The 16,535-nt window shown below is 43.1% G+C and overlaps 1 protein-coding gene across 2 annotated transcripts in view; it reads right to left on the bottom strand.

Annotated features, from left to right (window-relative positions):
* The window catches only part of SEPTIN2 (septin 2), a 41,293-nt gene that overhangs the window by 9,444 nt on the left and 15,314 nt on the right, over positions 1–16,535 (bottom strand). For both annotated transcript variants that reach the window (XM_007966981.3, XM_007966980.3), the window contains exons 4-9: positions 9,228–9,314; positions 8,340–8,463; positions 6,418–6,552; positions 6,144–6,261; positions 1,122–1,223; positions 342–487 (exon numbers count right to left, since the gene is read on the bottom strand). In XM_007966981.3, the coding sequence (XP_007965172.1) occupies positions 342–487; positions 1,122–1,223; positions 6,144–6,261; positions 6,418–6,552; positions 8,340–8,463; positions 9,228–9,314 (712 nt within the window). The remainder of the gene's footprint in view (positions 1–341; positions 488–1,121; positions 1,224–6,143; positions 6,262–6,417; positions 6,553–8,339; positions 8,464–9,227; positions 9,315–16,535) is intronic.

Genomic DNA, 16,535 nt, shown 5'->3' with positions numbered 1-16,535 from the left:
CTGACCATTTCCTTACTAGCACCAGGGACCTCTCAGACCCCAGTTTAGGTTCTAGTCTCCTTTTAACATCAAAGATATAAGATCTTAGCAGGAAGGAAAGGTACTACAGGTTACAGGCCACAGGCAGAAGAGCTAGTTTAGTAGTGCCACAGAGGGCCCCTGGGTGAGGGTTCTCAGCACCAAGCTGCAACAGCCCCACACCACTTCTGCAATGTGAGAAACACTGAGTATGGCAATGAAGCTGCTGGCTGCAACTACCTTGGAGGTCAAGTGTACACCCCGTTTAAAATCCATATTCTTCATGCCAAATTCTGCCAGAAGGAACACACCAAATGTCTTACATGAGCATGGTTCTCAGCTTCAGAAAGTCGTTGTGCTCTGGGTTCTCCACCTCCACAACACCCCAGGGGTAGAGGCGGCCTCTGACCTTCTTTCCTTTGGCTTCAATCAACTGATTGGAGCCAACCACAGAGAACGGGATGCTAGCCTAGAAAGAGACACACAGAGTAGACAGGCTCCACACAGGGAACTCCAGAGTTCACTGTGAACACGAGAACATCAGCACAGACTTAACACATTGCTACTGACTACAAAATTTAATTGGAAATCTGGGGGTACGTAACATTTTCTTGAGAACTGTCAGATACGTTCCACATGGGACAAACTGTATGAAAACAAATTAAACCTACAATAAAATTTCTAAGCTTTAGGTGATAGCTGTACAATATTTTTTTTTGGGAGACAGACTCTTGCTCTGTCGCCAGGATGGAGTACAGTGGCACGATCTCAGCTCACTGCAACCTCTGCCTCCTGGGTTCAAGTGATTCTCCCGCCTTAGCCTCCCGTGTGGCTGCGACTACAGGTGTGCACCACCACACCCACCTAATTTTTGTATTTTTGATGGAGATGAGATTTCACCATGTTGGCCAGGATGGTCTGGAACTCCTGGCCTCAACTGATCCATCTGCCTTGGCCTCTCAAACTGCTGGGATTATAGGCATGAGCCACTGCGAGGCCTTAAAATATATTTAAAGCAACATACCCAGACAATCGCTCTCATCTTAACATGGACAACAGTAAACAGGAGTTATTTATGTTGTGCATTTGAAGCCAGTTCTTACCTTGAGAAGTCTAGTCTGCTCTTTAAAATCTTCATCTTCATCTGATTCTGCATCAGGTAAGTGATAGATTTTGATGTTATGTTCTTCAATTTCATCCAGAATCTGAGAGAATGACAAAACCAGGATCAATTTTAACAAACTGCCTATGTTATTATAGCCAATTCTAACTCACTGTGTAAGAAATACATCAGAATCATTCAAACGTCAATAATCAAACTGATTATGCAAGTTACTGTCAAATAAATTTATAAAACTGCGGCCAGGCACGGTGGCTCACGCCTGTAATCCCAACACTCTGGGAGGCTGAGGTGGGCGGATCACAAGGTCAGGAGATCAAGACCATCCTGGCTAACACGGTGAAACTCTGTCTCTACTAAATATACACAAAATTAGCCAGGCGTGGCAGTGGGCGCCTGTAGTCCCAGTTACTGGGGAGGCTGAGGCAGGAGAATGGCATGAACCCGGGAGGCGGAGCTTGCAGGGAGCCGAGCTTGTGCCACTGCACTCCATCCTAGGTGACACAGCGAGACTCCGTCTCAAAAAAAAAAAAAAAACATTAGCAATAATGCACCACTACCCTCAATGTACAAAGCAGTAGGAAGACTAACGATAGCCCCAGCACAACAGCTAAAATGGAAATCATATCACAATTAGCCTCAAGAAGGGCAACTGCCGCAGAGAAGCTATAGGCATGAGAAGACCCTGGAGAACAGGCAGGAGTCTTAAAAGCAGAGAGAAGGAAGATGTACCCCAGATGGGGAAAAAAAACACAAAAAACAAACAAAACCTTGTCAAAGGTACAGAGAAGACACATGGAGTGGATTTTGAGAACAACAAGAAATTCAAAAGGTTGGAATCTAAGACATTCAGTTGGATAAGGGAACAAAAATTGGAGTTACAAAGTAGAGAGTTCCATGAACACCAGACTAGCGACCTGGGGATCTGTATTTCATTCAACAGGTAGCCAGCAGCCAGCAGCAAAATCCCACAGTCCGACCTATCAAGCAGGCATAGTGTGGGGGATGGGGCTTGAGGGGAGAAAGAACTGGGCTGACATTGAAATACGAACTCATTCATCAGTCAATCAATTAAAACCCCAGCACTCAAATGCCCACTAGATGGTGGGCATTCCTAACAGGCACCAGGCAGGCCACAGCTTTGTTTCGTCTCACCCCAGTACCCGAGCCATCCAGGGAAGAGAGAACAAAAGCAACGTGAGCAGAAAATATCCCGACCTCAAACTGTGCACTGGATTTGCTCTCTGGTTTTAAGAATGGAAAGCCTTAATGTGACCTAAAAAGGGCTTGAATGGATCAGAGATTTGGTCTTAGCACAATGTCTGCACTAATTCGGAACTCCAGAAAAGGCCCTCCTCTCTACATCCTTGATTCTGTAACTCGACCTTCAGTCTTTACATAAATCCTATTCCTAAATGGGAGGAACTATCTTACCTCTGGGAGAAACTGAGCAATAAGAAGCATGAACTTGTTCACTTGTCCTCATCTCATGGCCGTTCTCCTGGTCTATTACCCATCTATGCCAACCTCATCTTTTGTCCTATGCTGGCCTCATAAAGATGGAGCTTATACTTTGGAGGAGAGAAGAGTTTGGAAACATTTAGTAAGCTATTTAAAAGTAAGGAGAGGAGTCAGAAAGTGATGAATAAAAAATAATGTACACATTTCTCAATCTGGAAGATTTCAAGAATTGTGGGACCATTTAAAGAGACAGGGAAGTTGGAAGGACACGAGTTCATCAGTGGTCAAAAGAGGACTCCTGTGGGCACGTGTGGTTCACAACAAGAAATAAGATACTTGGAAGGGCAAATCAGAAGCCACAGAAATAATGTGATCAAAATAATATTAAGGAATACTGACCTCCAGGGCTCAGGAAGGTAGGTGGTAAAAAGCAGCAGAGAGAAAAGCAAACACAGTGGCTCAGCAGCCAAGGAAGGGAGGTTTCAGGAGTAGAACTGCCAATCACACCAACCCCACGGGTGGGGCCCACATCTGGGAACTGAACTGTTGGCCAAGCCCACGAGAGAGCAACTGCAGGTGGATGACAGGAAGCCTGAGTGAACAGGATCATGGGGAAGGCAGGTAACAGCTACCAGTAAGTGTCTGACTAAAAGAAAGGCTGGTGAAGGCAAGAGGCTAGTAGAGGCTGGCAGGAGGCAAGAGGTTCTTTCAGATACAGCAGAATGAACAAACTGGTAGGCATCAAGGAGAAACTGGAGAAAGAGAAGTAATTAAAGAGGCCCAAGAAGGAAGGGATAAAAGCTCGAAGTATTTTGATTCACCTCAGATGTTGTAATCAAGCACTAAGTGTTTTGCATACAGGATTAGAGATGAGAATTAGAGCATTCTAACCCTGACACCACCCCCATTTCTATCTCAAAGAAATCTAATGTAGCAGAGTACAAAAGGTAAAGTTCCCCTAAGTGGGAATTGCTAAAGTATTTATTAGCATAAAAACGTCTACACTTCGAGGGGTTCTTCAAAGGTTCAAATACTTCCTAAAACACTGGCAGGCACTTGAGACAATTTAGGAACAGGCTGCCAAACACGACTACGTGCTGCTTAAAAACTGCTTTGGAAAAAAACACCAGAAAAAATGAAAGTCAAACCAGGTGAAATCATCTGCAACGTGATAGTCAACACCTAAAAATAAGAAGTATATCTGTTAAATCAATAAAAAAGCAAGAGCCAAGCCCCTGCAACTTGAGAGAATACACCAACGGGCATCAACACCAGGACAGATACTCACTTCGGCAATCAAGGAAATGCAAATTCAAATGAGATACAATTTCTCAGATAGGAAACACATTACAAAAACTGGCAGCATAACCAGGACAATTTTAGGGGGTGGAGAGAAGAGTACACTTTGGAAATGTAAATTGTTACGAACTTACTTTAGAGCAAATTTAGTCATCCTTCAAAAATTTAAATGTTATTTAAATTTTATTTCCTACTAAGAATTCGTTTGGCTCACACAATTGTGAAAAGATAGATGTGCACCAATGTTCATTACAACAATTATGCAACAAATCTATTATGTGCCAGACATCATTCGGAAGCCTGGTAATACATAAGTGAACAAAGCAGATTCCTGATCTCAGGACCCGGGGTCAGTGGTCAGGAAAAGCCAACAAATACACTGGAGAAATACTTTATGCAGTGTGGGGGGAGTGCTACCAGCAGAGCAGGGGATGGAGATGTGAAATTGTGTGTGTAGCGCTGGGCTCAGTGACAGAGTTGCCCACACAGGTATCTGAGGGAAGACTGGTCCAGACAGAGGGTATCACTAGCACAAAGAAATAGCAAGGGGCAAAGAAATAGTAAATTTGGTCAAAGAAGAAAAGGGGCCAGAGCAAAACAAAAAGTAAGCCAATTATTCATCAACAGGAAACTGGACAACATAGAGTATATTCATACAGTGGAATGCTGTGCATCCAGTATCAGGATATAGTATAAATATGAGGCTGCTTCCAAATATTTCTTTTTTTTTTTGAGACGGAGTCTCGCTCTGTCGCCCAGGCTGGAGTGCAGTGGCCGGATCTCAGCTCACTGCAAGCTCCGCCTCCCAGGTTTACGCCATTCTCCTGCCTCAGCCTCCCGAGTAGCTGGGACTACAGGCGCCCGCCACCTCGCCTGGCTAGTTTTTTGTATTTTTTAGTAGAGACGGGGTTTCACCGGGTTAGCCAGGATGGTCTCGATCTCCTGACCTCGTGATCCGCCCGTCTCGGCCTCCCAAAGTGCTGGGATTACAGGCTTGAGCCACTGCGCCCGGCCTGCTTCCAAATATTTTTAAACAGAAAAATCAAATGGCAGAATAGTATTACTATGTGATTTCACTCTGTAAAACCAAAAACATAAGCCATGTTCTAGAAGGATATATACTTAACAGTTGTTCTTTCTGTGGGTAATTAAAGAAATTCTTTTTTTTTTTTTTTCTTGAGACGGAGTCTTGCTCCGTCACCCAGGCTGGACTGCAAACAAACCCCGCCTCCTGGGTTGAAGCGATTCTTTTGCTTCAACCTCCCAAGTAGCTGGGACCACAGGCGCCCACCACCACGCCCAGCTAATTTTTGTAATTTTTTAGAGATGTGTGGAGTTTTGTATGTTGGTCAGGCTGGTCTCTACCTCCTGACCTCTGGTGATCTGCCTGCCTCAGCTTCCCAAAGTGCTGGGATTACAGGCGTGAGCCACCATGCCCGGCTTAGAAATTCTTCTGTTAAAAAATATATATATTTTTTTTTTAAGAGACAGGGTATTGCAATGTTGCTGAAGTCCTCCAACTTCTGGGCTCAAGTGATCCTTCTGCCTCAACCCCCTGCTGTACCCCGCGACCCTGCCCCGCAACTGGGATTACGTGCACATACCAGTATGTTCAGTGACGTATTCGTATTTTTAGAGTTTGGCATATACAAACTATTTGGACTTTCTTAAGGAGCATATAATCAGAAAAAAACCAAGCGATTTAAACATACATAGCAGAGAATCAATAAAGAGGCTTTACAGAAACACACAGAAGAGGGCACTGAAACGGGCGCACCACAGGAGCTGCCGGGGGTGAGAGACGGTTTGCTGGCTGACAACTGCTATGTCCCAAACAGAACAGAGAACCAGTCTACTCAGACACACCCTTGTATAGGTCATCTGCAGTAAACAATTTAGGTAAAGTAACAAACTTCATGAAGAGATCACATTTCTGTATTTGAGTCACTGAACTCCTATGGAATGCACTTGTGTGTAACCAACTGCTACTCAGAGAGGGCATTTTAAATATAAGGAGAATTTAAAGAACAGAAATTTGATACCTTCATGAAGGCAAAAATTAAAATTTATAACTATTAGGTTCTCCTTGAAAACCACCATTAAAATGCAGGAAAAATTCTCCTGCCCTGCCTCCTGACACCTGAGCAGACACCTGAGTAGACTGAGTGTGCTAACACCCTCCTTTCTTCATCCCCATGCCCCCTAGTTGCACCCTGAGGGAGAGCAGGAGGCCAGCCTCACTCACCCTTTTCTTCAGCCGCTCCCGTTCCTTCAGGGTGAGAGTGTCAGCTTTTGCAATGACAGGCACAATGTTCACCTTGTTGTGTATTGCCTTCATAAACGCCACATCTAAGGGCTTAAGTCTAAAATTAATTTTAGAAGTGTCACTTATTTAAAAAAAACACATACAAAACTCCTCTCTCTCAAATTATCTTAATTCTTACATTAAAACACAGAGTCTGGGTAAAAGTTACAAACCTATGTAGTAAAGCATTTCTCCACAGTAAACAATTACTTACCCATGTCCAAAAGGTGAAATAAAGTAAAAGCAACAATGCACCCTATTATCAATGATGTGCCGCCTGTTCAAGCCGCTCTCGTCATGCAGGTACCTCTCAAACTGCTCATCAATATAGGAGATAATTGTCTTAAAACTGAGAGAAATAGAAACATTAACAATAATCATAGGGTACAAAACAGGGGGTCCCTGACTTCAAAGGGAAAACAAGTGCCTCTGCCCAAATATATACAATTTAATAATTCATTTTCAAGATGAGAACAGAAGACTGACTCCTAAATTTGGCAAATGGAAGTTTTCGGAAACTATGCCAAGCATAATTGCCCCAAGTGCTGGGAGTCAAAAAAAGCTTGAATGGAATAAGTTTTGATGCACCTGAGAGAGGGCCAGTGTAGACAGGGCTGCCAAGTTTTTCTTTTTTTTTTTTTTTTTTGAGACAGAGTCTCACGCTGTCGCCCAGGCTGGAGTGGAGTGCAGTGGCCGGATCTCAGCTCACTGCAATCTCCACCTCCCAGGTTTGCGCCATTCTCCTGCCTCAGCCTCCCGAGTCGCAGGGACTACAGGCGCCCGCCACTTCGCCCGGCTATTTTTTGTATTTTTAGTAGAGACGGGGTTTCACTGTGTTAGCCAGGATGGTCTCGATCTCCTGACCTCGTGATCCGCCCGTCTCGGCCTCCCAAAGTGCTGGGATTACAGGCTTGAGCCACTGCGCCCGGCCAAGTTTTTCTTTTTTTAGAGAAACTGAGTCTTGCTCTGTCGCCCAGGTTGGAGTGCAGTGGCGTGATCTCAGCTCACTGCAACCTCCGCTTCCAGGGTTCAAGCGATTCTCCTGCCTCAGCCTCCCGAGTAGCTGGGATTATAGGCATATGCCACCACGCCCAGCTAATTTTTGTGTTTTTAGTAGAGACAGGGTTTCACTATGTTGGCCAGGCTGGTCTCAAACTTCTGACCTTGTGACCAGCCCCTCCCCACCCCCCCAACCAGCCTCCCAAAGTGCTGGGATTACAGGCGTGAGCCACCGCACCTGGCCAGGGCTGCCAATTCTTTTCAGGAATGTGACTGTGAAGAGGGGCAGAGGAACAGGATGGTAGAGAACATGGGTCAAGAACAGGTTTATCTGAGCTGGGAAACAGCACAGCACTTTCACATGTAAGGGAGAAATTCCTAAATGTAGGAGAAAGACAAAAGAACCTTCCCCTTTTCATCTAGTAGTGGAAAGCTAATGCTTTATGTTGACAGGATTAGAACAAGGAGGGAGTTTGTACAGTGAAAGTGGCATTTTTTGCCCAGTACAGGTGACAGACTGCTCTATCTTCTACTTCTTGATTTCCTTATTTGTGAAAATGATGCCAATGAGCAGTCATTTACAGACACGACGACTCAATCCACTCTAACAGGTTTCACTTCCTTCCACGTGGAAAGGATGTACTACAGTATTTCGTTCACTTCCTTCCACGTGGAAAGGATGTACTACAGTATTTCATTCACTTCCTTCCACGTGGAAAGGATGTACTACAGTATTTCCTTCACTTCCTTCCACGTGGAAAGGATGTACTACAGTATTTCGTTCACTTCCTTCCATGTGGAAAGGATGTACTACAGTATTTCGTTCACTTCCTTCCACGTGGAAAGGATGTACTACAGTATTTCATTCACCAGCCACGGCTCAAATCCAGCTGTTTCATTTACACTAGCAATCTATGGACGACCGGCTTTGCGATCTCAAATCCTACTAGAGTACCAGAGAAAAATTCCTCTATAAAATTCCTTAAATTATTTAAAAAGTCAACATTAACACACTTTAAATTATCTAGCTGTTTTATTATATACAGCGACCCCAAACTTAATCACTCATTAACACTATCTATAAATTTAAGTACATTAAATAAACAAATGCAGATCCCTGGGCACCCGGGTGCATACCAATCTCTGCAGTTGATAGCGTCACCATAGCCAGGGGTATCTACCACTGTCAGGCGTAGCTTGACCCCTCGCTCTTCAATTTCAACAGTTGAAGCCTCAATCTGGACAGTTCTTTCAATTTTTTCTAGAAAAGAAACAAACTTAATAGGGAATATAAGCAGCATGCGAAGAGGAAAGCTCGTATTAACAACATTCTCCCAACTAGTGACTTCAGAGTCCACTACCTCTCCGCAGAGGTAGGTTCTCCAAAGTTACCATGGGGATTACGCAAAAATGATCCCAGAGGAGTCAGAAAGGGGAAGGTTAAAGCTAAGATTATTGTGCTACTTGGGAAGGTTAAAAACACAAATATTAAAAATCATAATTTCTGTTCCTGGGAAAAGAAAGGAATTTACGAATTCATTTAAAAACTGAATTCAAAAATATCCTGAAAGGACTACATATTCTTGCAGCAGCCCCAGTCCTGGGTTCTCACTGTGTGTGCCTAATTCATTCAACAGGCATTTGTGGATGCTGGTGTCCTGTGCTGGAACTTTCCAACAGTAGATGAATTAGAACATCTATCCCAGCAATCTTCTAGTCACACAGCATTTTTGATGTACAACATTCTCACTTAATTCATCAAATGTTTAATATGGGCAGAAACTACTCATTACATTTTACAGACAAAACAAACTCGGAGAGGACAGATCCATGGATACGTGTCAAAGAAAGTCTACAGCCCAAATCCAAGGACCTCGGTGCAGCACCTGCCCCATAAGTGTTTTCCTTGTGTTCAAAGTTGAACAAGAACAAACAGAACAGAGCTAAGACATAAAACATTCATTAGGCAGTCTTCAGCACCTTTCATGTGGAATTACACTTACAGTAACATAGGAATGTTTTTACCTGCAGCTCCAGGTATGACTCTTTCTGGGTAGAGATCAGTTAGGAAAAGGCTGTTTATGAGAGTCGATTTTCCTAGACCTGATTCACCTTTAAATAAAAAGAAAAACCTTGTCATGACCTTATCCATATGACACCATTCAATCTGTTAAGTGTTTACATGTGGCCTGGACTGGGCTAAGCACCTCGCAAACATCATTCTGTGTTTAGTACCTATAGCTCCATTATGTCTGGAGTATGATCTTCGAGTGTACTCAAAGGAACTCTAATTTGCCCAAGGTCGGAGTACTATCCGGAGCAGGGCCAAGATTGAATCCAGGTCTATGAGACTAAAGACCTTGAACATCATACGATCAGAAACACGACAGTTCACAAACGTGAGGAATGTACTTTAGAGGTTGGTTTTTATTTTTGACAAACAGAATGTAAAGCAGGTTTTCAATGATCAGTTCTGCTAGTCACTAAACTTACCACATTTTCAGAAAACTGAACATATCTATCCTGTAGGGTCAAGAACACTTGTGCTTCCCGAGCTGCAGGAACGGGTGAGCATGACAGGGCCTTGGTCTGGTGGGCTCACTTCTTGAACCCTCACTCTGCAACCTCCCCCTTCTGCCACCTTGTCTTCTTCCTGCTTTAAACCCATCCCCGTTTCCCAGCACTGGCAACTGCCATGTGTCAGGCAACTTTCCTGCTCCCTTTGCTGAGTTCACATGACCAATTCAGCGACACATATCCATGTAAGCTTTCAACGAGGTGAGAATCTCTCTTCAACTACTGTGACCACATATTCTGAATATTTGAAATTTAACTTCAAAAAAGATGTAAAACACCAAAAATTAAATTTTACATTTGAAGGAAGCACAAATTCCACTGCTTCATTGCAGGTTATCATCTAAGTCTTAATTTTGCATGGAGAAGCGCTTCTGATCTTGGTACTACATAGCACTTGGTGCTGGACTGTCCCCTAGGCACCCTAAACCACCCTCTGTTAAGTTCTGCAAAGCCTGAGGAAGGAGTACACATCTCTTGAAAAATTATTTCTGGCTGGGCACAGTGGTTCACACCTATAATCCCGGGACTTTAGAAGACCAAGGCTGGAGGATCACTTGAGGCTAAGAATTTAAGACCCTAGCTGGGCAAAAAAGTGAGACTCCCATCTCCCAAAAAACCAAAGAAAATAAAAAACTCCAAAACCTTAGCCAGGTGTGGTGGCATGTACCTAGAATCCCAGCTACTTGGGAGGCGAGGGCAGGAAGATTGCTTGAGCCCAGGAGTTAGAGGTTACAGCAGGCTATGATCATGCCACTGCACTTCAGCCTGGGTACAGCGTGAGACCCTGTCCCTTACAGAAAAAAACAATTCTGGGAAAATCAAGAACAAAAAAGTGAATTTGAAATGTGCAGATATACAAAATTAGGACTGCATTTTAAGTGAACTGCAATTTTCACACGAGAAGAACAAAACAATGTGTTGCACATGCCTAAAAATGATTGTAAAAATTTGACGAAGTGCCTATTATCCCATTAAGTCATCCTTTTAATGAACTGTGGTGCAATGCCCCTTTACATTTTTGTTCCATTTAAAGAAGATTTTACCAATAATTGCTAAGTCCTTTCTGCATGGCTGGCAGAGGTCTAGGAGCAGAGACACGACATAGAACAAGAAGGAACCGGCCGGGCGCGGTGGCTCAAGCCTGTATCCCAGCACTTTGGGAGGCCGAGATGGGTGGATCACGAGGTCAGGAGATCGAAACCATCCTGGCTAACACAGTGAAACCCCATCTCTACTAAAAATACAAAAAATTAGCCGGGCACGGTGGCAGGCGCCTGTAGTCCCAGCTACTCGGGAGGCTGAGGCAGGAGAATGGCGTGAACCCAGGAGGCGGAGCTTGCAGTGAGCCGAGATAGTGCCACTGCACTCCAGACTGGGCGACAGAGCAAGACTCCGCCTCAAAACAAACAAACAAACAAACAAAAACAAGGAAGAACCAAGTCCCTGCTCCCTGGAGCTCTGCAGCCCAGCAGGGAGAGGATAAACTGATGAAATCCCTTTCTGACTAGAGTAGCAACAGCTGTGGGGAACAGCTGAGAAAGTCATCAGAGACAGTTTTTAAAAAAGCAGTTAGAATATCCCACTGGCTACTTCTAAATTATAGATCTTAATTTTAAGGGTATATGTGATTATTTTACTTGGAATAGCTTTTGAGTAACATCAACAAATGGTTTGCTTAAGGAACTCAGAACATGAGGCTACACTTGGGCTGAATCACTGCAGCGCAGGCACCCAGCTCTGCTCTGCCCCACTTTCTTTAGTATCTCCATTCTGGCCAGGCGTCTTTCACATACGTGTCAGCAAATGAGAGAACAAGACACACAGAGATCCGGGCCCGTAAATCTATGCCAAATGCACTGGGTCCAGAAGTTTCACTTGTTACAAAAGTAACAAAGTATTTTTTAAAGTGCCAGAATTAATATAGTTTTTCTCTAACAGTAGTGACAAAGAAGACTGGAATGGGAAGTATTCAGAGTTTAAAATATGGCACGTTTTCCGTAATTAGAAAGAAAACAGTATTAGGCACAGTGGAACCATGGAAGGAAACATACATATGGGGTGAGAAAGTGAAGCTTCACTGTACAATACTATTCTGAAATCCCATCAGGCAAATTTGTCACCGAAGTTTTAGGCTTGAGTTAGAAGTTTTTTTTAAATCCTAGGCTAAAAAAATACAACGGCAAAACAGCCTACTCCAGGAATATTAGGAAGTAGCTTTCAAATCTGAGGAAATTTCTCTTCAATTTTAAATTTTTTAACCAACACGAAAATGAAACTGCTTTCTCAAACACTATGCATCAACGGCCTTTCTCGGGAGACCCCTGAACAGCGGTAATCTAAGTGATCAGCTTTTTTGCTCATTCAAACAACTCCCACCAGAGCTGTGCAAGAGCAGGACGGCACTGAGAGCTGCGTGAGGCTGGACTCTGTGGGAGCGGGCAGCTCACGAAGGTCTCAAAAAGGTCTGGCCTGCCCATCCCAGACTCCTGCACCCTCAGGATGGAACGCCTATAACATGTGTGAGCACCTGGAATTAATACTTCAGCTTTTAGTACTCAAGTGCTTGCTCCAACCCTCCTGTAAATTTGATCACAGTAACAACCTACTTTCCTCTTTTTCAGACACAAACATCTTTACATTAGATTTCTATTAGGTAACATATTTGGCAACAGGCTTTATTCTTAAACATGCTTTTCATATAATTAAGCCACCATCGCATATAAATGTAGCCAGGGTAATAACTTTTTTTTTTTTTTTTGAGATGGAGTCTTGCTCTGTCGCCCAGGCTGGAGTGCAGTGGCCGGATCTCAGCTCACTGCAAGCTCCGCCTCCCGGGTCTACGCCATTCTCCTGCCTCAGCCTCCTGTGTAGCTGGGACTACAGGCGCCTGCCACCTTGCCTGGCCAGTTTTTTTTTGTATTTTTTTGGTAGAGATGGGGTTTCACCGTGTTAGCCAGGCTGGTGTCGATCTCCTGACCTCGTGATCTGCCCGTCTTGGCCTCCCAAAGTGCTGGGATTACAGGCTTGAGCCACCGCACCCGGTGCCCAGGCTGGACTGCAGTGGCACGATCTCAGCTCACTGCAAGCTCTACCTCCCGGGTTCACACCATTCTCCTGCCTCAGCCTCCCGAGTAGCTGGGACTACAGGCGCCTGCCACCATGCTGGGCTAATTTTTTGTATTTTTTAGTAGAGATGGGGTTTCACCGTGTTAGCCAGGATGGTCTCCATCTCCTGACCTCGTGATCTGCCCGCCTCGGCCTCCCAAAGTGCTGGGATTGCAGGCGTGAGCCACCGCACCTGGCCGAGAGTAACTAAATATAATTATTTATCACTCTAACTAGAATCTACAGCAATATAGTCACCAAATTGTCTCATGGACAATCTGCAACCTGGCTTCCTTGCTTGATGTCGCTGAATAAGTCATTTGTGATTTTAGAATCCCTTGCAGACTGTTGCCCCAATATCTGTAGTCTTTCATTTGCATTTCATCTGTTATTTTGTGAACTTGCCTACTTCTTTAGAAGTCTGACACAATTTTAAAAACTATGCCTTTCCTCTTCAATAGTTTCTCTTTTACCAATTACGTGTGCTAGGGTTTTCCTGATATACCCATTTTTCTTGAGCTATTAATACAACAATTTGAAAGTTGAGGGTTCTTGTGGCTTTCTAGTTCTTTTCACTACTCACCCTCAACCCCCTACCTGTTTTCTTTTAAATCCACTTTATGGAGGCACAATTTGTAAATACTAAAATACACCCATTTAAACTGTACAGTTTTGACAAAAGTAGATACTCAGATAACCAAACTCCACTCAAGATAAAAGATTATTTGCGTAACCCTAGAGTTCCTTCGTGTACCTGTGAAGTCTACCCTCTCCAGTCCCCACTGCAGGCGAACGCCAATCTACTTTCTGTCACTACGTATCAGCTTTGCTTATTCTAAAACTTTTAAATGGCATCATACAGCATGGCCTGTTTTGTGTCTGGCTGCTTTTGCTCAACACAGCTCTGAGACTGACGCATGCTGTTGCATCTATGAGTAGTTCGTTTCTTTGTAGTGCTCGGCAATATTCCATTGTATGGCTACACCACAATTTGTTAACCCACTCTCTAGATCTCTCTGCTCTCCCCAGTTTGGGGCTATTTTGAGAAAAGCAGCTATGAACACTCACATACAAGTCTTTATGGACATGTTTTCATTTCTTATGGGGAAACACTTACAAGCGGTATTGCTGGGTCTTAACTGTTAAAGAAGTACCAAACTCGCTTCCATACTGGTTGTGGCATTTTTACACACTCACTAATACAAGTTCCAGTTGTTTCACATCCTTGCTGACACCTGGAGTGCCTGCGTTTTAGTGGATCTGTGGTGGCATGTGGTGGTTTCAATGCATGGTCCCCTGATGACCAAAGATGTGGACATGTTTACGTGGGTTTACCGGCTATCTGTTTATCTTCCTTAGTGGAATGTCTATTTAGATCTTTGGCCCCCTTTGTGTAAGTGGGTCATTTGTCTCACTGATCTGTGAAAGATTTTTATATATTCTGGACACATATCCTTTGTCAGATATGAATACTTTGAGTTCCTCACATTTTATTTTCCTATTGATGTCTTTTGAAGAAGGCCAACTTTTAATAATGCACAAATATTTTTACAATTTTTATTCTCCATGTCCTAAAAATCTGCTTACTACAAAGTCAAAAAATTTTTTGCCCATTTTCTTGTAGAATTTTTATAGCTTTACATTTAAATCAACTATCATTTCAGGTTAATTTTGACATACAGTGTGAAGCAGGAGTTGAAGTTCATTTTTTCACACATAATCATCTAGTTGTTACAGACTGCAAAAAGACTAACCTTGCCCCCACTGAATCAACTTGGCTTTTTTCTCCAAAAACAAAACAAAACAAAAAAATTGAACTTATCAAATCGACTGATCTACTTCTTGGCTGTTGCTCTGCTCAACAGATCTGTGTATCTACCCTTACCACACTGTCTTGATTACTGCTGTTAAGTCTTGAAATCAGAGACTGTAATCCTCCAACTTTGCTCTTTTTCTAAACTGTTTTTGTCTGTTCTAGGCCCTCTACATTTACATTTAAACTTTAGAATCAGCTTGTTAATTTTTATTTCTGAAAATTGGGGCTGGACACTGTGGTTCACACCAGTAGTAATCCTTGCACTCTGGGAGGCTGAGACAGGTGGATCACTTTACGCTAGTAGTTCAAGACCAGCCTGGCCAACATGACAAAATGCCATTTCTACTAAAAATACAAAAATTAGATGGGCATGGTGGCGCGTGCCTGTAATCCTAGCTACTTGGGGAGGCTGAGGAATGAAAATCACTTGAACCTGGGAGGTGGAGGTTTCCAAAATCATACCATTGCACTCTACCCTGGATAACAGAGCAACACTGTCTCAGAAAAAATATGGGACAATTTGGGGGAGAAAGGGAATAACAGTTCCAATCCACAAATGGGGCAGATCTTACACAATTTATTTAGGTTTTCTCTCAGTAGTGTTTTGTAGTTTTCAGTGTATAGGTCTTGCACATTTTGTTAAATTTATCCCTAAACAATATTTTTTGTGACTGTTAAGTGGTACTGTCTTAAAATTATTAATACTCTTGTTTGTGATTTTTTTTTTTGAGACGGAGTCTCACTCTGTCACGCAGGCTGGAGTGCAATGGCATGACCTCGGCTCACTGAAACCTCCCCCTCCCAGCTTCAAGCGATTCTCCTGCCTCAGCCTCCACAGTAGCTGAAATTACAAGCATCCACCATCATGCTCGGCTTATTTCAGTACCTTACAAAAGTACTAAAGAGACAAAGTTTTACCATGTTGGCGGGGCTGGTCTTAAAACTCCTGACCTCAGGTGATCCACCAGCCCTGGACTCCAAAAGTGCTGGGATTACAGGTATGAGCCACCACACCCAGCCTACTATCTTACCTTTAGTGGGTCCTGGATTTTTACAATTCATTTTTCAGCTAACATCATCTTCCTCTTTGATAACTACAGTGAATGACACTGACTTTGAATGTTACACCATGTATTCCTGAGATAAACTCCATTTGTTTAGTTGGTTCTAATTTGAAAATGAGAATTTGTTCCAATGGGATTGACATATTAGGGAACAATAGCAGCGTAACACAAATTTCCTATTTGCTTATATATGATCTCGTTGGTGAAAAACTAGGTGAACACAGAAAACCGTGTTTAATTCTGCATCCAACAGAATCAAACCACTTGGAGATATTCCCAACACACACCCCTAAATACCTATCAGCTATCTTTCTTTACTGCCTGTTATGAGCCACACCCAATTTACACTTAATGTTATGACTTTCCAACTTTAGAAAATCCTCCTTCCACAGCTACACAAAAGCATACAAGTTGCAACCCTCCTGATGTCCACTTGCACAAACCAAACCTCAAGGCTTATATGGTGTAGTGATTATTTTTCAGCCATTTACATGTGGACTGGTATACCTCTTGTGTTCCTATCTTTTCTCCCACTGTGTCACTGATGAAGGTTCTAAGTATTGTGTACCTATCTTCTCCATAAGCTCTGATAAGCTCTGTGGTGTTTATTCATCATGTTGGATGGTATGGGGATTGTTTTAGAAACACACAGGTTGCATCATAGCAGAACTAAGTGCATTGTCTTTTTATTTAGATATATTGCTGGACTTAGTAAGATTTAATTAAGATGTCCATGTCTAGTTCACGTATACATCAAAAGTAAAGTAGAAG

Source organism: Chlorocebus sabaeus, chromosome 10 (genome assembly GCF_047675955.1).
Source record: "Chlorocebus sabaeus isolate Y175 chromosome 10, mChlSab1.0.hap1, whole genome shotgun sequence".
Taxonomy (NCBI): Eukaryota; Metazoa; Chordata; class Mammalia; order Primates; family Cercopithecidae; genus Chlorocebus; species Chlorocebus sabaeus.
The sequence above is the reverse complement of the archived record's forward strand: the minus strand, read 5'-3'. Positions and strand labels throughout refer to the sequence as shown.